The sequence below is a fragment of the Eptesicus fuscus genome, chromosome 1, assembly GCF_027574615.1.
Source record: "Eptesicus fuscus isolate TK198812 chromosome 1, DD_ASM_mEF_20220401, whole genome shotgun sequence".
NCBI lineage: Eukaryota > Metazoa > Chordata > Mammalia > Chiroptera > Vespertilionidae > Eptesicus > Eptesicus fuscus.
In genome coordinates, this window is record NC_072473.1 from 15058074 (window position 1) to 15078490 (window position 20417).

The 20417-nt window shown below is 48.7% G+C and overlaps 1 protein-coding gene across 1 annotated transcript; it reads left to right on the forward strand.

Annotated features, from left to right (window-relative positions):
* The first annotated feature begins 17784 nt into the window (after nucleotides 1–17784).
* LOC129148829 (transcription factor SPT20 homolog) lies at nucleotides 17785–20112 on the forward strand. The gene has a single exon (XM_054714960.1). It carries the CDS (start codon nucleotides 17785–17787, stop codon nucleotides 20110–20112), a length of 2328 nt encoding a protein of 775 aa, XP_054570935.1.
* Nucleotides 20113–20417: the final 305 nt, after the last annotated feature.

Consider the following 20417-nt stretch of genomic DNA (forward strand, 5'->3'; position numbering starts at 1 on the left):
ATCCCGGTTCCACTGTGCCTGCTGTGGGCTCCCGCCCAATCAGTCCTGATTGGGAGAGGCTTGCGCTGCTGTAGCAGTGCTCACCAGCCATGAGACCTGGGTCTGGCACCCTCCCAAGGGGAGTGGCCTGCGGGATTTGGCTGAAACCGGCTCTCCAACATCCCCTGAGGGGTCCAGGATTGCGAGAGGTGCAGGTCAGGCTGAGGGACCCCATCGATGCACAATTGGGCCAGGGAGGGGCCATGGGAGGACTCTAGGGTGTGTCCGGCCCATCTCGCTCAGTGATCAGCCGGACCCCAGCAGCAAGCTAACCTACTGGTCAGAGCATCTGCCCCCTGGTGGTCAGTGCATGTCATTGCGATTGGTCAACCAGTTGACTGTCTGCCCCCTGGTGGTCAGTGCCCATCATAGCGAGCAGTTGAGCAACCTTAGTATATCATTAGCATATTATGCTTTGATTGGTTGTTCAGTTGTTCTGCTGTTTGGTCTATTTGCATATTACTCTTTTATTATATAGGATTTTTAAATGTTTTATTTATTTCAGAGAGAGAAAGGGAGAGGGAAAGAGAGATAGAAACATAAATGATGATAGAGCATCATTGATCAGTGGCCTCCTGCATGCCCGCCACTGGGGATTGAGCCCGCAACCCAGGTATGTGCCCTGACTGGGAATCGAACCATGACCTCCTGGTGAGCCACACTGGCCAGGCCCATTTTTAATTTTTTAAGGAACCACCATACTGTTTTCCACAGTGGCCACACCAGTCTGAATTTCCATCAACAGTGCATGAGGGTTCCCTTTTCTCCACATCCTTGCCAGCACTTCTTTGTAGATTTATTGATGGTAGCCATTCTGACAGGTGTGAGGTGATATCTAATTGTGGTTGTAATTTGCACCTCTCTGATGATTAGTGATGTTGAGCATTTTTTCATATGTCTATTGACCATCTGTATGTCCATTTTAGAGAAGTGTCTATTCAGGTCCTCTGCCCATTTAAAAAAATATATATTTTATTGATTTTTTACAGAGAGGAAGGGAGAGGGATAGAGAGTTAGAAATATCGATCAGCTGCCTCCTGCACACCCCGCACTGGGGATGTGCCCGCAACCAAGTACATGCCCTTGACTGGAATCAAACCTGGGACCCTTCAGTCTGCAGGCTGACACTGTATCCACTAAGCCAAACTGGTTAGGGCTCCTCTGCCCATTTTTAAATTGGGTTTTCTATCTTCCTTTTGTTGAGCTGTAGAAGTCCTTTATATATTTTGGAAATTAAACCCTTATCAGATGTATCATTAGCAAATATGTTCTCCCATGCAGTGGGCTCTTTTCATTTTGTTGATGATTTATTTTGCTTTGCAGAAGCTTTTTATTTTGATGTAGTCTGATTTGCTTATTTTCTCATTAACATTAATCAGAAAGTATATATGCACCCCTATGTTCATAGCAGCACAATTTACAATAGCTAAGATCTGGAAACAACCCAAGTGCCCATCAGCAGATGAGTGGATAAAAAGTTATGGTACATTTACACAATGGGATACTACATGGCTCTCAAAAAGAAGAAACTTACATTTGCAGCAGTATGGATGGACCTGGAGAATATTAGGCTAAATGAAATAAGCCAGTCAGAGAAAGATAAGTATCACATGATCTCATTCATATGTGGAACTTAATGAACAAAATAAACTGATGAACAAAATAGATCCAGATCCATAGAAACATGGAACAGACTGACGAATTTCAGAGGGAAGGCAGGGTAGGGGTGGAAGAGATTAACTGGGGAACTTATTTGCATAGATGCATAGCCCATGAACACAAACAATAGACTGGCGAAAGCCTGGGAGGGGCGGGTATGGGGTTGAGGGGGTCAATGGGGAAAAAAACAAACAAAGGGGACATCTATAATACTTTCAATAATAAAGATACATTTTTAAAAAAATGTGCTGCTTAGAAGCCTGTGGGCTTCCTAACATTTATATTAAAAACTAGAGGCCCGATGCATGAAGTTTCGTGCAAGAATAGGCCTTCCTTCCCCTGGCTGCCGGCACTGCCTTTGCTCCGGCCCGGAGCCGCCTTTCCGCCTCTCACCTTGTCACATCGATTTGCATATTCCCTCCTTATTGGCTGTGGGTACTGCCATCTTTGTCGTGGAGTTATGGTAAATTTGCATATTCCGTCTTTATTAGCTAGGATGGCAGATATTCTAGCAAGGACTTTAGGAATCACAGTTTCTGCTCCCTCCCCTCTTTTTCCCCCAAGGTGAAGCACTTATTCAGATGAGGTGTATAGTCCATCATAACCTCAATTAGCAGACCCTCAAAACACTGGAAAGAGGAAAATCACAAGAAAATGAACAGGTCCAAAATATATTCATATCCAGGAGACTTATTATGCAGATGACATGGAGGGTCAGGATCTGGAAGCAAAGCCAGATTGGCATCAGCATTCAAAGACTCAGTTACATCCACTATGCCATACCTGCTAAGGTCGGAGAGTGGGTTCATGTTACCATTTAGAAAAATCTCCAAGGACAAGAGTTAAAACCAAAGACCTTTTTCATTATTCACAACACTAATATTGAAACCAGTCCATAGATTGCATGGTTTTACAAGAATTACCCAATGTAGCTCAGAAAATGAAAAGTATTTTTGGTACTCAGGAAAATTAAATTATACTTGTATATATTGGTGTATATATTATAGTTTTATATAAATGCTAACATTTAATATATAAACATGGTCTAAATAGTATATCTTGTAAATATAAAGATACTAGGGGCCCAGTGCACGAATTTGTGCACCTTGAAAGGAACTGTGGTCCACGAGGCTGTGGTGGGCACAGGTGCAGGTCTCAGCCCATCCTCTGTGCTCCTGCCTAGAACCTCCTGCCGCAGACCCCAGTCCCCTGTCTGCCAGCAGCCCCGCTCCTGCTGCTCCCACATGCTGATGGCGCTGGCCTTGCTCGCACCTGTTGACAGTGTGGAACAATTGGGGCTGGCACCATCAGTGGGTGCAAGCAGCAGCTGCTGCCCTGATCACCCCTCAGGAGCAGGGGGAGGTGAAGAAGCCCTGAGGGGCGATCGGGGCTGGCAGCCGCCGCACCTGCTGATGGTGCTGAGCAATTGGGGCAGGGGCCAGCAGCAGGTGTGAGTACCAAGGGGGTGGTGGTGGGACTGTGATGTGTGGGAGCAAAGAATTTTCAGTAACCACTAGAGGCTTGCCCCAATGACAGCAACCAGTGTCTGCCTTGGTCTGGTGCCCCCACTCACCTGCTCCACCATCCTGCTGCGGCCACTGCCCGCCATGTTCCACACTCTGCCGCCTGCTACCAATGCCCCCCATGTTGCATGCATGCCTCCTGGTGGTCAGTGCACATCATAGAGACCTGTTGTTTGGTTGTTCCACTGTTCGGTCTATTTACATATTAAGGTTTTATATATATAGATAAGGGGAAAATGAGCTTTTGTTATATATAACTGTGATATTTGTATAAATTTAATATTTATATATTTATGTATTAAATTATATGTATATTCAAGCTCACTATTTTACTTTACTCAAAGAAGTTACTATAAGCAAAGTACCTCCTATTCTGTCATCCTTACATTTTGAAAAGAGTAAAATCTTAAAATATTTTTAAAAGAAAAAATTGTATCATCAGATCTGTTTTAATAAGGCTGACTAATGCTACTAAGTATATAATACTGTCTAATACCAAATTACAGTTGTATAAGAAAAGATGATAACCCCAGCTATAATTTTAGTTTTGCGAGATATAAAAGCTAGATATGACTCCTGGCTTACATTTTTTTCTGGAAATATTGTTCATTATCTCTTCATCTGTCTCAGAGAGTCTATGCCTTGTACCATTGTCATTTTGATAACAATCTGGCCCTTATAAGGCCAAGGTATGAAGGTGTCATCTCTTGTAAAAACCTCTCACTTCAAGTGTGACACTTTAAGTGTAACCCAAGTTAGCTTCTCTTTACTCTCATCAAAGGTTACTTTTTTCTATTATATTCGGAGAAAAGGGGTTTGTCATCTATCTGCTCCAGAGTCATCTACTTGGCACAATTTCTGCTTCATCAGCTACAGCTCCTGCTCTGGGTCACCGTGATCTGCAGCCAGTCTTCCTCCATGTGACACTGCTATCATGGAGCAGTGTAGGGTGATCTGGGGTGGGCCACACTCCTTGTACTGGCCTACCTTCCATTTCCCCACAACAGCAGGTGAGAATGTGTTTAAGACTTTACTGGCCAGTTGGGAATAACTTAATGGCATAAGACAGAAAATACTTTTAACTGGATGCTAAATATGACTCCTACCATAGTCTAAAAGAAAAGAACTGAGGACATTAAACACTTCATTGAGGAGAGTGGGGTCTGTTTGAAGGCACATTCCAGTTCTTTTTCTTTTAAAAAAAACCTATCTTTATTGATCTCAGTGAGGAAGGGAGAGGGAAAGAGAGAAACATCAATGATGAGAGAGAATCATTGATTGGCTGCCTCTTGAATGATCGGGGATCGAGCCCATAACCCGGGCATATGCCCTGACCAGGAATCGAACCGTGACCTCCTGGTTCATAGGTAGACACTCAACCACTGAGCTACTGCGGCCAGGCCACATCCCAGTTCTTGGCCTTGCTTCCAGGCCCACTCCTGTCTGTGCCTTCTGGAGAGAAAGGGAGAGCCCCTTCTTCAAGTTTGTTCGATATACAATTTTCACTCCATTGTAGGAAAAACCCACCCCTTACCCTCCAGGGTTAGCCTCTGCTAGGGCATATCACCTTCTGAGGTGGATACGCTTTGATCCCCTTGCGTCCCATTTACAGTTTCTACATGCTCCTGGCTTCTGTGCGCTTTTGCTTCTAATGGGTATCTGTGACTTTTTGTGAAACTGCTCTTAGGTTATTGGAACTGCTTTGAAGAGCTAGAAAGAGCCAGGGACAGACAAGTATAAGAGTGGGAAAGTCCAGCTCCCTGTTAACTGTAGTCACCATATTGTCCATTGCATCCCAAGTACTTTTGACCACCTTCCTCCAATCCCCTTTCTCCCCACCCCCTCCCGCCTCTGATAACCACAAATCTGATCTCTTTTTCTGTGAGTTTTTTTTGGGGGTGGGAGGGTTTAGATTCCACATGTAAGTGAGACTATGTGGTACTTGTCCTTCTCTGACTGACTTAACTCTCTTACCATAGCGCCCTCAGGTCCATTCATGTTGTTGCAAATGGCAGGATTTTCTTCTTGTCTCAGGAAATCAACTGTCTATGGGCATTGACATTTTGCACAGGAAGCTGAGGGTTAAGAGCACGGTTATCATTTCTAACTGCTCTGAGACTTGTAGAGGCAGGAGCTCATAGAGGGGTCATTCCAACTCCTAGAGCAGTGGCCAAATGGCATTACCCTTGTGTCTCCCTCACATGGGAGGAGAAGATGAGTCCCAGGAACTCTCCAAAGTCTAGACACAGAAGCAAATCTTTCTTCAACATTGGTGCTGTGGCCAAATGGGTAAGAGGGGGCAGTGACCATAGGTGGTGGGAATGAGTCTAAAAGGAGATGGCCATAATCAAGAAGAACAAAAGGAAGATACAGGGCCTTCTGATGCATTTCTAGTAACCTAGACAAAAACACTGAATTGTAGAATGAATATTCATTCATTCCTCATTCACTCAGGAAATATTTATTGATCATCTGGGATGTGCTAGATGCTAGGTGCTGGGTAGAAATGGAGCTTACACTATAGTGCAGGAGATAGACGTTAAGTAAATAACTATGAGGAGCAGTATAGCAAATTGGTTAATAGAATGGAGTCAAACTATTTGGGTTCAAAATCCAGCTCTGCCACTTGCTAGTGTGGGATTCTGAGAAAGTTAGCTTAATCTCTCTGTGACTCAGTTTGCTAATCTATTAAGTAGGGTTAATAACAACACTGTACTTACCTTCTTTGAGATGAACCAACTGGAATCACACACAAGATAGGTGACTATTGAATGAAAAAAGCCAAACATAAAGTTCAAAAACAGGCAAAATGAAATCATGGTATCAGAAGTTAGCATAGTAGTTACCCTTGGTGGAAGGTGATGGTGTAATTACTGGAAGCAGACATGATGGGAGCTTTGAAGTTCAGGTAATACTTTATTTCTTGATTTGGGTACTGGTTACAAGAGTGTGTTCACTTTGTGAAAATTCATTAGGCTGAACATTCACATGAACTTTTCTATATGTATGTAACATTTCCATAAAAAGTTAGGGGAACCCTGGCCAGTTTGGCTAGATGGATAGAGCATCAGCTTGTGGACTGAAGGGTCCCGGGTTTAATTCTGGTCAAGGGCATGTACCTTGGTTGCAGGCTCTATCCCCGGCCCTGGTCAGGGCACATGCGGGAGGCAACCAATCAATGTGTCTCCCTCACATTGATGTTTATCTCTGTCTCTCTCCCTCTATCCACTCTCGCTAAAAATCAAAGGAAAAATATCCTCTAGTGAGGATTAACAACAACAACAATGTTAGGAGAAAAAACTACAGGAACAAAGTTGAAAGATTTAGATAAGTAGAATTTTTATGCACAAATATTTTCTTTATATTTTCATTTATCCCTATGAAAAATTGAAGACAGGCTAAAAGCCTGACAACTTTTTGAAAGTTAATCATGGCAACTGTAACATGAAAAATTTCTCACAATCTAGTACTAATTTATTGAAACAGAGCATAACATTTTGAACATATACAACTTTAGTTCTGTAACAATTAAAATCTATCATTAAAAATAATGACCTCGCCGAAACCGGTTTGGCTCAGTGGATAGAGCGTCGGCCTGCGGACTGAAAGGCCCCAGGTTCGATTCTGGTCAAGGGCATGTACCTTGGTTGCGGGCACATCCCCAGTAGGGGGTGTGCAAGAGGCAGCTGATCGATGTTTCTCTCTCATCGATGTTTCTAACTCTCTATCCCTCTCTCTTCCTCTCTGTAAAAAATCAATAAAAAAAAAATGACCTCATTGGATTGTTGGGAGGGGAGAATTAAATGGGATATCACACTTAAAGTGCATAGAAAAGTACTTAGCAGGTAGTAAATGCTTAATAGTGTTAAATGGTATTATATTTATACAAATATATAATTGTAGACTGTGAGAAGAAATATAATGAAAAAACTGGTGCTGTAAGAGTGGATCCAGGATCAGGTTGTGTTTTCAAATCAAAGGATTCCTGTCATCCAGGATGCCCTGATGCTGACAGACCTTTGACAACTAATAGGCCTTGTAATCAGAGCCCAGAGCTACCAACTTCAGAACAAGTCACAAATGAGCACCTAAATAGAAAGGGCTGCAGACATTCACTGATTACAGCAATAATACAGTACCTGGACACAACTTGTTACAGTTTAAGAAGTATTTTCACACCAAAGACTCATGTAGTCAGCCTGGCCGGTGTGGCACAGTGGTTGAGTGTCAACCTATGAAATAGGAGATCATGGTTCGATTCCCAGTTAGGGCATATGCCTGGATTTCGGGTTCGATCCCCAGTGTGGGGCATGCAGGAGGCAGCCAATCAATGATTCTCTCTCATCATTGATATTGCTCTCTCTCTCTCCCTTTCCTTTCCTCTCTGAAATCAATTTATATATACTAGAGGCCTGGTACACAGATTCATGCACTGGTGGGGTCCCTTGGCCTGGCCTGCATGGATTGGGCTGAAACCGGCTCTCTGACATTCCTTGAGGGGTCCCAGATTGCGAGAGGGCACAGGCCAGGCCGAGGGACCCCACCGGTGCACGATTGGGGTTGGGGAGGGGCCACAAGAGGGCTTCAGGGCGTGTCTGGCCCATCTCACCCAGTCCCAATCGGCCAGATCCCAGCAGCAAGCTAACCTACCGGTTGGTGCATCTGCCCCCTGATACTCAGTGTGTGTCATAGCGACTGGTTGAATGGTCGAACGGTCAAATGAATGGTCAGACACTTAGCATATTAGGATTTTATTATATAGGATACACACACTCATGTAGTCATAACAATAAACCAGTGAGGTAGATAATGTTCCCATTCCTCAGATGAAGTGACTGAGATGTAATGACTTCTTTAATGTAACATGGAAAGGGGAAAGAATGAGATTTGAGCTTCAGTGGTTGAGTCATTTGTCCGTATGTCCAACTTGAAAACCCACATTTCTCCTAGTGCTCCAGAGCTTCCACAATCAGGACAGCCATAAATGGCCACAGAAGACAGGCCGCCCCCCATTCCTGTCCCTTGGAATCTGGGGAGAAAGGGGGTAAGAGAAGATTGTAACCCAGTCTCTCCTTCTATTGAAGGACATCCTGGGAAGGAAAGAAAAGCAAGCCAATCAGGTCTCCTTATACACATGCTAATGACAGACCTGCTGGCAAACACACTAATAGTATTAACAAGTGGGAGAGTCTTTATCTATGGAATGCTTTTAGGAGGATGCATTTGGTTTGTCTGATATTGCATGTGGTAAACAAACCTGGGATATATGTATTTATGGGGCATGGCTGCCTGAAAAATGTAAGCTATGTAACAATCAGAGTGTACAATGAAGACAGCCTGGCCAATGTTGCTCAGAGGTTGAGCGTTGGATCATAAACCAGGAGGTCACAGTTTGATTTGAGGTCAGGGCACATACTCAGGTTGCGGGCTCGATCCCCCAGTGAGGATCATGCAGCAGGCAGCCAAAAGATGTTTCTCTCTCATTGATGTTTCTATCTCCCTACCCCTTTTCCTTAATCTCTCTAAAATCAATAAAAATATATTTTAAAAAATAAAAATAAAAGGAAGACACACTGCTATGGGAGTGATCTTCACTCATATAATCTAACAGAGCTACAACATTCCCTGGGGCTTGATCACAGGAGGAACACATTAATTCTCAGGTTGAGTGATGGAGGGTTAGCCCGAGATAAGACCAATAAGCAATGGATGGATGTTCACCTTTCTCAGGCTTTGCTCCCTACAGTTCCAAGTTCTCTGGTTGGTCCCTCCTAAGTAGTTACAGCAAGGAGAGGTGGCAAAGACCTAGATGTTGTGGATGAAAAGGGGCCACATGCTAACCTGACTAGCTCAGGGAAGGCCTGTGTGATGGCCTTGCAAACTCAGAGACCTAAAGTAATCACAAAAGATGGTCTGAAGTTAAAACTTTGAAAATTAAAAAAGAGTTTATGGTGGGCAGTCATGTCCTAGGCCAGTATCTTCCCTGACAAAGGTCAATCTTTTTTTTTTTTTCTTTGTTAATCCTCACCCAAGGATATTTTTTCATTGATTTTTAGGGAGAGTGGAAGAGAGAGGGAAAGACAGAGAAACATCAATGTGAGAGAAACATCAATTGGTTGCCTCTTGCACGAGCCCTCACCAGGGCCCGGGGCTGGGGAGGAGGAGCTTGCAATCAAGGTATGTGCCCTTGACTGGAATTGAACCCAGGACCCTTTGGTCCGCAGGCCAATGCTCTATCTGCTGAGCCAAACTGGCTAGGGCCAAAGGTCAATCTTTACCTTAACTGAGCCTACTGTTGTTTTGCATCTACGATAACATATTGTTGGAATGTCAAAGTAATGTTCCTTTTTCTGGGCCCCTCAAAGCACAGGCACCACTCTGTGGAGACCACAAATCCCCTCATTGTTACTGAGTTAATTGTTGACTGTTAATTATCCTGCACCCACCTAAGTAAAAGAAGCATGTGTCTATCATTTTACTTTTCATCCAATGCCAGAGGTTTCCCCGGCTTTGCTTTCTCCCACCTCCCTAATCTATCACCAATGGATTTCATGTAACCCACTTACATCTCCTTACTTTGATGGTAATGTGTAAAACAAGGTGCAAAACTGCCATTCTGTGGAGCATTATCTCAATCCATTGAGATTCTGCACCCCACTTTGACTTAAATAAACTGAATCGAATTCTCATCTCTTAATCTGGCCATGAGTTGGCCCTGCGTGTGCAGCTGTGTCAAGCTGCAGTAGGGAAGGGCAGGAGGGGGAATCCTAATAATTAACCAGCATGTTCATTAATGTACTTGGAAGGTTCCAAGGATGGTATGCGCAGTAACTTTTTTAAAGCCCCCCATCTTGTGGAATTAGGGAGCTCAAGTGAAGGGAATGGCTGAGCCATGATGAACATTGCCAGGCCAACTAATGCACACACTGAAATACAAGCACAGCCGGGTTCAGAGCCTCATCCAGTGCACCTGTAGTCCAGGCGACCTTGGAGCCCTCCCAGGGGGAAGAAAGCAATGGATCAGAGCCTCCATTTTTGGCTGTGTTGGCTTTAATAGCTGACAAAAAGTCACATGAAGTTGCTCATTTCACTTGGATAGAGTACAATTTCACTTTTCCCTATGCCCAGATATATTCTCTACACCAAGCATGTCAAACTCAAAGGCTAACACAGGAAAAATAAACAAGGTTTAAGTTTATGTGGGCCGCCAAAAAAACAAAAGCTTTGATTTTCATAGAAACGTAAGTTTATTTCAATAGAGACATGCTGAATATAAAGGGCTGAAATAAATGAGTAATCGTTAACATCCTATATAATAAAGATGTAATATGCAAATTGACCATCACTCCAACACACATGATGGCCACCCCCATGTGGACACAAGATGGCTGCCACAAGATGGCTGGCAGGGGAGAGCAGTTGGGGGCAACCAGGCCTGCAGGGGAGGGCAGTTAGGAGGGACCAGGCCTGAAAGGGAGGGCAGTTGGGGGTGATCAGGCCTGCAGGGGAGGGCAGTTGGGGGCGACCAGGCCTGCAGGGGAGGGCAGTTGTGGGGGAACAAGCCTGCAGGGGAGGGAAGTTGGGGGGGACCAGGCCTGCAGGGGAGGGCAGTTAGGAGGGGGACCAGGCCTGCAGGGGAGGGCAGTTAGGGGTGACCAGGCCAGCAGTGGAGGGCAGTTGGGGGGGACCAGGCCGGCAGGGGAGGGCAGTTAGGGGCAATTGGGATGGCAGGGGAGAGCAGTTAGGCGTCAATCAGGCTGGCAGGGGAGTGTTTAGTGGGTGATCAGGCTGGCAGTCAGAAGCAGTTAGGGGCAATCTGGCAGGCAGGCAGGCGAGCGGTTGGGAGCCAGCAGTCCTGGTTGTGAGAGGGATGTTCGACTGCTCGTTTAAACAGGCAGTCAGGCATCCCTCAAGGGGTCCCAGATTGGAGAGGGTGCAGGCTGGGCTGAGGGACACTACCCTCCCCACCCCCCACCCCCCGTGCATGAATTTCGTGCATCGGGCCTCTAGTAAAATAATAGAACATTTTAATAAAAATGAATATTTTTTCTTAAACATTAACTTACCAGACACTGAATAACTGCACAAATTAATAAACATAATGCAAGTAAACCTATTTTTCTTATTCTCCAAAAGTGAAATATTTCCTGTTGCGCACACCAAACAAGTCAGTTCAAGACTAATGACATGGCAATTGGCTGCTAAAATATTCGCTGCTAGTATTAGTGGAGAGAAATGGTGCACCTGCATGTAAGGCACGTAAGGTGTGTAAGGCATATAAGGCGCGTAAGGCATGTAAGGTGCATAAGGGAAATGAAGGCAACATGACTATAGTAACCAGTCATTAGCGAACATTGTAGTTCATTATTAGTAGCTAGAGGCCTGGTGCACAAATTCGTGCACAGGTGGGGTCCAGCCAGCTGGCCCCATGGGGGCCATCAAGGGCCGGGTCAGCTGGGGGGGCCCATGGGAGGTTGGCCGGTCCTGCCCTCGATGGGGGGCAATCAAGGGCAGGGCTGGCTGGGGGAAGGAGCCGCAGGTGGTTAGGGGGGCACCGATTGGGGCCCACATTGGGCCAGTTGGCTGCTGCAGTGCACATCATAGCAACTGGTTGTTCCAGTTTTTTCTCAGTTCTGGTCGCTTAGTTTTTATATATATACTAGAGGCCCAGTGCACGAAAATCGTGCATGGGGGGGTCCCCTCAGCCCAGCCTGCACCCTCTCCAATCTGGGACGCCTCAGGGGATGTTCACTTGCCAGTTTAGGCCTGATCCCTGTGGGCAGTTAGACATCCTTCTCACAATCCAGACCATTAGCTCCTAACTGCTCACCTGCCTGATTGCCTGATCACCCCCAACTGCCCTCCTGCCAGCCTGGTGCCCCCCAACTGCCCCCTCTGCTGGCCTGGTCGCCCCTCACTGTCCCCACCTGCCGGCCTGGTCACCCTAAACTGCCCTCCAGCCAGCCTAGTCGCCCCACGCAGCCCTCTGTTCAGTCGTTTGGTCGTCCCTCACTAACCCCCCTGCCAGCCTGGTCGCCCCACGCAGCCTGCTTGTTCAGTCGTTTGGTCGTCCCTCACTATCCCCCCTGCCAGCCTGGTCGCCCCATGCAGCCCGCTGCTCAGTCGTTTGGTCGTCCCTCACTAACCCCCCTGCCAGCCTGGTCACCCCATGCAGCCTGCTGCTCAGTCCTTTGGTCGTCCCTCATTAACCACCCTGCCGGCCTGGTCACCCCACACAGCCCACTGTTCAGTTGTTTGGTCGTCCCTCACTAACCCCCCTGCCAGCCTGGTCGCCCCACGCAGCCTGCTGTTCAGTTGTTTGGTCGTCCCTCACTAACCCCCCTACCAGCCTGGTCGCCCCATGCAGCACTCTGTTCAGTCGTTTGGTCGTCCCTCACTATCCCCCCTGCTGGCCTGGTGGCCCCACGCAGCCTGCTTGTTCAGTCGTTTGGTCATCCCTCACTAACCCCCCGGCCGGCCTGGTCGCCCCACGCAGCACTCTGTTCAGTCGTTTGGTCGTCCCTCACTATCCCCCCTGCTGGCCTGGTTGCCCCACGCAGCCTGCTTGTTCAGTCGTTTGGTCGTCCCTCACTATCCCCCCTGCTGGCCTGGTTGCCGCACGCAGCCTGTTCGGTCGTCTGTTCAGTTGTTTTGGTTGCTACGGTCGTTTAGGCTTTAATATATATAGATAGACTATGTATAACAGGATATTGTAAAAAGTAAGTTACAAAATATTTATTAAAACATTTCTTACATACTGTTATATTGGCTGGGCTGCAAAAATATTCATGTGGGCTGATGTGGCCCGTGGGCTGCGAGTTTGACATGTTTACTCTACATCATTAAGAATGAATGGCCCTGGCCAGGAAGCTGAGATGGTTAGGGCATAGTCCCGATAGCCAAGGTTATGGGTTCGATCTCCAGTCAGGGCACAGACAAGAAGCAACAAATGAATGCATAAATGGATGGAGCAGAAGAAAATCAATGTTTCTTTCTCTCTCTCAAATCAAAATCAGTCAATCAACAAAAGAGTTTTTTAAAAGAATGGAGGCTGACTTCTCCCACTTCCCTTCAGTCATAGGTGCAGCAGATGCTGCCAGTGCCCTAGCCATCTCCCCCGTGCCCTTGCCATTCTATACACATGGACCGTCTTACTGCCAACAATTGTGACTCTCTGTACGAGGGCATTCGGGGCCACAGCAGCACGGGTGGCTCTCGTACATGGCAACACAGAATGGACAGGGAATAATGCCCCCAGGACTGTCCTCAGCCAGTGACAGGGCAGGGAATGAATAAGCGCCTGAGCTGCATTGCCTCTGAGCTAAAACATCCTGAGGCTTGTTCTGTCCTGTCTCCCAGAGGCCCCCAGCAGGCAGATTTCCAAGCAGCAGAGGTCATGGAAAACGTTGCTTCATACATTCTCCCCCAGCAGGGACCAGGGGTCCGCAGCAGTCTCCTGCCGTGGCCTTTTATTGTCTTCGTTCCCATCCCTGACTCAGCTCCCATGGCCCTCAGCAGCACTGCTGCAGGTGACTCCCCAAACGACCAGCGCTCACATCACCTCGTCAGGGGCAGCCTCTGAGGAAACCCAACCTCAGACACAGCCCACGCAACAACTGAAGAGCTAGCACGTCCCCTGACACAGTGGGCAGATGCGCCCGTCTACGAAGTGACACGCACACTGGGATGGCAGCTAAGAAACACACCCCTGGTTTACAGAGCAGGGGCTTGAGCTGCTCTCATCCAGGGGGCATTTGCCCCCCAGGGGCCACCTGGCAATATCAGGACCATTTTGGTGATCACAACTGGCATTTAGTGGGCAAGGCCAGGATGCTGCTCGACACGCCACAGTGCGGAGAACCGCACCCACAGCAAACGTCAACAGTGACCTGGTTCAGAAACGCGGGCACACTGCAGCCCCAGAGTCAGAAGACCTGGCTCTGGGTACTGCTCGCCCTCTGAAGAGAGGATGAAATATTTCCTTCACGACGTGTTTATGAGTCTTGAGTTGAGGTAACTGGAGTGTGGAGTCAATTACCCCTTCAACCTAGAATGCCAACCTTGGACCACGTAGTAACCCAGTTGGTGACCAAACGGACGGGGAACTGATATCATTCATTGCCCTCAGAGAATCCAGGGCTGTGTGTGGAGAAAGCATGCAAACACACAATGCCTTTCCAATGTGAAGCCTGGCTCTAGTAGGGCATGTGGTAGGGGTGCTTTGCAGGAGAGCAGAGAGAAGGAGGCGTGCTTCCTGGAAGTCAGGAAGGGATAGTTGAGGTGCTAGGTGGGGAATGGCAGGTGACGAAGCAGACACGGGCCTCTCAGCAGAGGAAACAGCCTTTTGCAAGGGCACAGAGCCCTGACAGAGCGGGCCTGTCTGTGGCATGGTGACTATGTTCAGAGCATCCTATCTAATAAAGAGGGAATATGCTAATTGACCATCACTCCTTCACAAGCTGACAGTGCCCACAGCCAATAAGGAAAGAATATGCTAATTGACTGTCCCGCCCTCAAAGATGGCAGAACCCACAGCCACAAGATGGTAGCGCCCAGTCCCCTCAGCTCCGCCAGGGTGGCAGGCGCACAGCACAGCCGGGCACGCCCCCAGGTGGGTCTGGCCGCTCCATGCATCTGCCTCCGGAGTCACCCAGTCCCCTTAGCCCCCCAGCCACCCAGGGCCGGCCCGAGGTGCAGGCAAGCCATGGATGGTGGCTGCCTAGCTGATGCCCGAGGCACAGGCAAGCCTCAGATTGCGGCTGCCCAGCCACCCAGTGCTAGCCTGAGGCTTGCCTGCACCTCGGATGGCGGGTGCCCCGCCCCCAGGGCCGCCCGAGGGTCAGGTAACCAGGGCCAGCCGAGGCTTGCGCTGCCGGCAGTGGCAGCAACAGAGGTATGATGGGGGCATCGCCTTCCCCTGATCGCCGGGTCACCTCTTGCCCCTGAGGGCTCCCGGACTGTGAGAGGGGGCAGGACGGGCTGAGGGACCCCTCCTCCAATGCATGAATTTTCATGCACCAGGCCTCTAGTCGAAACATGAAAGAGAGAGATGAGGCTGGGAAGGAGGCAGGCCCAGGCGGTGAGAGGCCTAGCTGCAGGGCTGGGACAACGTGGGGCAAATGAAGCATCTAAGGCCCTGACCTGGGACTCACACAACCCGGGGAGTGGGTGTCTCCTACATGCTGGTGCTCTAGGCCCCCCACGTGGCTTACCCTAGGCCCAACCTTCCTCCTGTGCCATGCTAAGAAGCCAGAAAGTCCAGTCTGCCGGCCAGGAGCAGCCAGCAGAAGTCCTGGACTTCTTTAAGTTTCAGGAGGATAACCTGACTCCAACACAGGGCCACTGTGCCACTTCCAATCCAACAGAATGTCTAGTTCAGACCAACAAGAAAGCAGAGCTCTGCCTTTCTAATGAGCGTCTCCGCCTAAATGGAATATTGTTACCGACTGACCCTTTTCCAGACCCAACACTCAGCAAGTTCCTGGGGACAGAAGGAGAAAGGGACCCTGGTTGGTGAGAAGCCTGCAAGAGTCAGGTCGTAGCTAAGTTCATCTATTCAAGTTGAAGAATAAGGCAGTGCTTGGAATGAGGGTCAGAGCTCATGTTGACCTCAATAATTGGGACTTTATTAAAGTTAGATATTTAGATTATTGGATAGCAAAATATGATTTAGCTATGCAGTCTTATGCTTCGCCTAAGTTGGAGCAGGTAGAAGGAAAGAAAGAGTCAGGGAAAGACGTTTAAAAGAGTTAAGAAACTCAACTGATTTCAAGCCCCCTTGAGGTACCCCACAAGTGCACATTTGCTCAAAGACAATTGATATGCCAGAAGAAAATTATTCTTGTCTATTCCCAAACGAAGGTCATCTTTAAGGAACTCTTAGTCAAGGAGTTTTTAATCCTATTTCAATAAACGGTATCTACTATGTATATAATTATCATCATTGCTATTGATGAAAAGCACATTTATTTTATAGTAGTCTGTAATTCGGGAGTTGCACCAAATTGTCTGGGATTCTTCTCATTTGTGAGACTTCACTACACATATCATTTTCTCATTCTGTCTACATGTAAGCATCAAGAGGTTCTTTAAAAAAGCTGGCCAAAAAGGCTGGCAGATTTCAAAGTAACAGAGGTAATGGAAAACAATGTCCCGATAATTCTCTAAGACTCCATACCGTCCAAATCCACCATTGGGACTGTAGCTCAGGTCTACACTTATAGCAATCAATCAAATTAGCTGCCATCACCTGGAACAACAGTTCTCCACCTGCTCAGATGCAAATCAAGAAATAAAAGAAATAGCTTAATCCAGCACTGTAATTCATAGACAGTATAACATACCTGACACATACTTTTTAAAAATATATATATATTTTATTGACTTTTTACAGAGAGGAAGGGAGGAGGTTAGAGAGTTAGAAACATCGATGAGATGAGAGAGAAACATCGATCAGCTGCCTCCTGCACACCCCCTACTGGGCATGTGCCCGCAACCAAGGTACATGCCCTTGACCGGATTCGAACCTGGGACCTTTCAGTCCGCAGGCCAACGCTCTATCCACTGAGCCAAACCGGTTAGGGCTGCCACATACTTTAAAAAAAAGTACAGAATGTCCTTATGTAATACATGGGGAGATAGCAGGTAAGAACTTACGTGTAAGGATGCCGTGCTACGAGCACATCTGTATGAATGCCACTAGGCGGGAGACTGCTGGACGATTCAGTGAATTGCATTGCTTGCCCCAAAGCCTCCACGTATGCAGGAGCCATAAATGTGGACCCCTTGGCGTGAGTTAAACTTGGGGACACGAGGAACAGCCCTGCCACTGACGACAAGAGATCCCAATAACAGAGACCAACCCTTGACGAAGTGCTTATGGCGAAAAGCAATGCACCTTCCCCCACTTTCCCAACAAGCGCGTTCCCGCAAAAATCGGTGTGTATTTCAAGCGCACCCAAAACGTATGTATTTGTGTGTTGGCTGCTTCTGCTTTGGTGTGCCTGCTTTCAGGGGTGAATGCACAGAGAAGGGTCGCGCCTGGCCTAGCTGTCCAGGGAGAAGTGTGGGCGCCAGAACAGGAAGTGCGGGGTTGAGGCCCGGCGCCCCCTGGTGGTGACAGCAGGCGACAGAGGGATGCGGCAGGAACCGCAGCCGGCCTGAGGAGCGCTCGAATGCGCATGCCAGGGCAGTGCACGCATGCGCACACATGACCCGCCAGCCGGGGAGCGCGAAAGAGAGAGCGGGCTCCCACCCACCTCAGGCCCAGGCTGCAAACCTCGAGGCTCGGTGAGGTGGCGGCTCCAGGCGGCTCCTGCACGGATAGGCGGGCCCTCCGATCGTAAGTGTTTTCCGTATTGCTGGCGGACGAGGCCGGGCGCGTTCGGGGGTATGGCCTTTGGGCCGGTGGGCTTCTGGGGTCCGTTTTGAGGTAAAGCCGGGCGCCGCTCGGTTGAGTCGCGACATTCGCAAAACGATACATCGATATTGCAGACGGTCTAGTCAGCCGAGCGACAGCGCACTTACGTTTTCTCTTCTTTTAGGGCCCCCACTTTGTATCACAATGCAAAGAGCTTTAGAGCGAGCTTTGGACCATGCGGTCCATGTCATTGAAAGCGCCCAACAGAGACCTCCTAAGAGGAAATCCTCATCTACTGAGGAAAAATCTCTGCATGAAAAGCTGTATGACATATACGTTGAAGAGTGCGGGAAAGAGCCCGAAGTCACGGAGGAGTTGACGAGAAATGTGCACTTGCTAGAGAAGCTTGTTAAGAGGGAGTCCTTGCCCTGTTTAGTGGTCAACCTATACCCAGGGGAGGAATATTCGCTGGTGCTGCGGGTAGAAACGGAAGCTTATTCAGAGACCATTAGACTGCCTCATGAGGAAAGGGACTTTCTTGAATACTTGGATGCTGAGGAACTGTCTCCTGATTTGGTGGATGTCCTGGAAAAGTCTCAGGTTAACGTTTTCCAGAGCGGGTGTGTCATCACTGAGGTACGGGACTATAGACAGAGCACGGACTCGGACCGCAGTGGTTACCAAAGCAGGCATGTTCTCTTACGCCCAACGATGCAGACGTTAGCTTCCGATATACAGTCCATAACCAGCGATAACCAGATATGGACCCAGGAAGACAAACTTTCACTTGAGAGCCAGCTGATCTTAGCTACCGCTGAGCCCCTGTGCCTTGACCCTTCTGTATCAGTAGCCTGCATCGAAAACAAGCTGCTCTATAACAAGCAAAAGATGAACGCTCCCGCAATGAGTCGGAGCCTACAGGATGATTCTGCAGCCTCCCTGAATCCGCAGCCGGAGGTGTCTTGCAGCCCACCCCCTCCTGAGCTAGGAGGATGGGCTCCGGAGCAAAAAAGCGAAGAAAGTCAAGCAGATCTGCTGGATGACCTTGACATTTTCAAAGATGAAAATTTTGTAGATCTGTGGGAACAGCCACCCTTTGACTTGGAGGTCCCTTCTGATTTCGATGTGGAAAAATATGCTGCAGAAGATTGGCCTTTCAAATATGATGATGCTTACTCAATAGTCTGGCCAGACCTGGAGGCACAAGATGATTCTCTATTTGGATGTGAAGCTGGCGATCTATCCGAGACAACAAAGCCGGCCGTCATGCAGTCTCTGAATGATCCATTTATCTCTGGGCAAAGGCCACGTAGAAAAGTCAGATGTGGGAGACGGATGTCTCACCTCCACTCCTTCTTACATGACCATTCCTATTGTTTAATGCCCGGGTCCAAGACTGGTGCTGTGAAAGCAGCCAGAAAGTCCAAGAAATTGGTGAAGAAGAGGGACAAATGTTCAGTCAGGGTGCCACAGGGCCCCAGTGGCTCCGCCAGTCTCCGCCAGCTTTCTCCAGGGAGAGCAGCAGAACAGCCTGAGGCCGTGTCCATTCCGTCCGCAGTACTGAGCAAGGGAGGCCAACACACACCTCCAGCCATCAGCCTTCCCTGCAGCTCAGGAAAGAGCTCCTTGGGTAAGCCTGTTCCTTCACAGCAGGCAATCCGGGTTTTTCCATCTCGTGCCCCTGCTTGGCAGCCACCAAGTCTTCCCCAGAAATCTTCTGTGGAAGTGAAACGAGTTCGCACACTTCCTGCAGCCACCGTGTCTTCTGCAGGCGCATCCCACATCACCCCGGTCATCCAGGTCAAGGCCACCTGCACTGACCCCAAGGTCATTCAGTTGATTGGCCCTGTACGCATAGTCCGGACTGTGGTGAGAGGACCCAAACTCGTTCAGGGCTCTCCCCGTGGGGCCGGGGCCTCTTCAGGAGTGAAGCCCAGCAGCCTGCCCTCAGGAGGCCAGCCACAGAACGCAGGGCCGGCGGCGCCACAGGCTCCTTCTCAAGGAGGCGTTCAGTATGTGTTAGGGAACCTTTCAAGCCTCAGGCCCGTAAGGGTTCTCTGGGTCCCACAGGGTTCGGACATTTCAAACATCCTGCAGCAGGCCCAGCAGCCGCAGCAGCTGCTCTGCCACTTGATGCCACAGCCGCAGCCCGCCACTTCTCATCTGCCGCAGCCGGTGGTGCAGGTTTCCAGGGCGCAGGGTTCCAGCAGTCAACCGAAAGGCCTACCCGCTCAGCAAGCTGCTGTCATTAACCTCAATGGCGTCGGAAGTGTTCTGCAGCCCCAGCAAGCTCAGTTGTCTCGGCCCGGCTCTGCCCAGACAAGGCCTGGGCAGAACCCTGCCCCGCGGCTGGTCCAGCTCCCGTCTGCCTTCCAGCAGCTGCCACAGTCCCAGCCGGCGCAGTGGAGAGTCGTGCCGCTCTCAGAGGCTGTGGCGACGGCATCAGTCCAACCAGCTCAGCCAGGTGGGGGCCAGCCGACAGCCGGCCCGGCCACAGGCAAAGGAGGCCAGCCCAGCACTCCCAGATGCTGAGTCCTGCATTGCGTTCTCTCCTTTGAAAACCAAAAGAGCATCTACCGAAGTGAGTTCTGAGATTTTGTTTCTTTCCAAGTTATTCATTTAAATACGTTTATATTGATTTTAGGGAGGAAGGCAGTGGGTGAAAGAGAAACATCCAGGATGAGGGAGAATCCTTGATCGGCTGCCTTCTGCAAGCCCCACACTGGGGATCGAGCCCGCAACCCAGGCATGTGCCCTGACTGGGAATTGATCTGTGACCTTCCAGTTCATAGGTCAAAGCTCAACCACTGAGCCATGCCAGCTGGGTTGGTGTATTT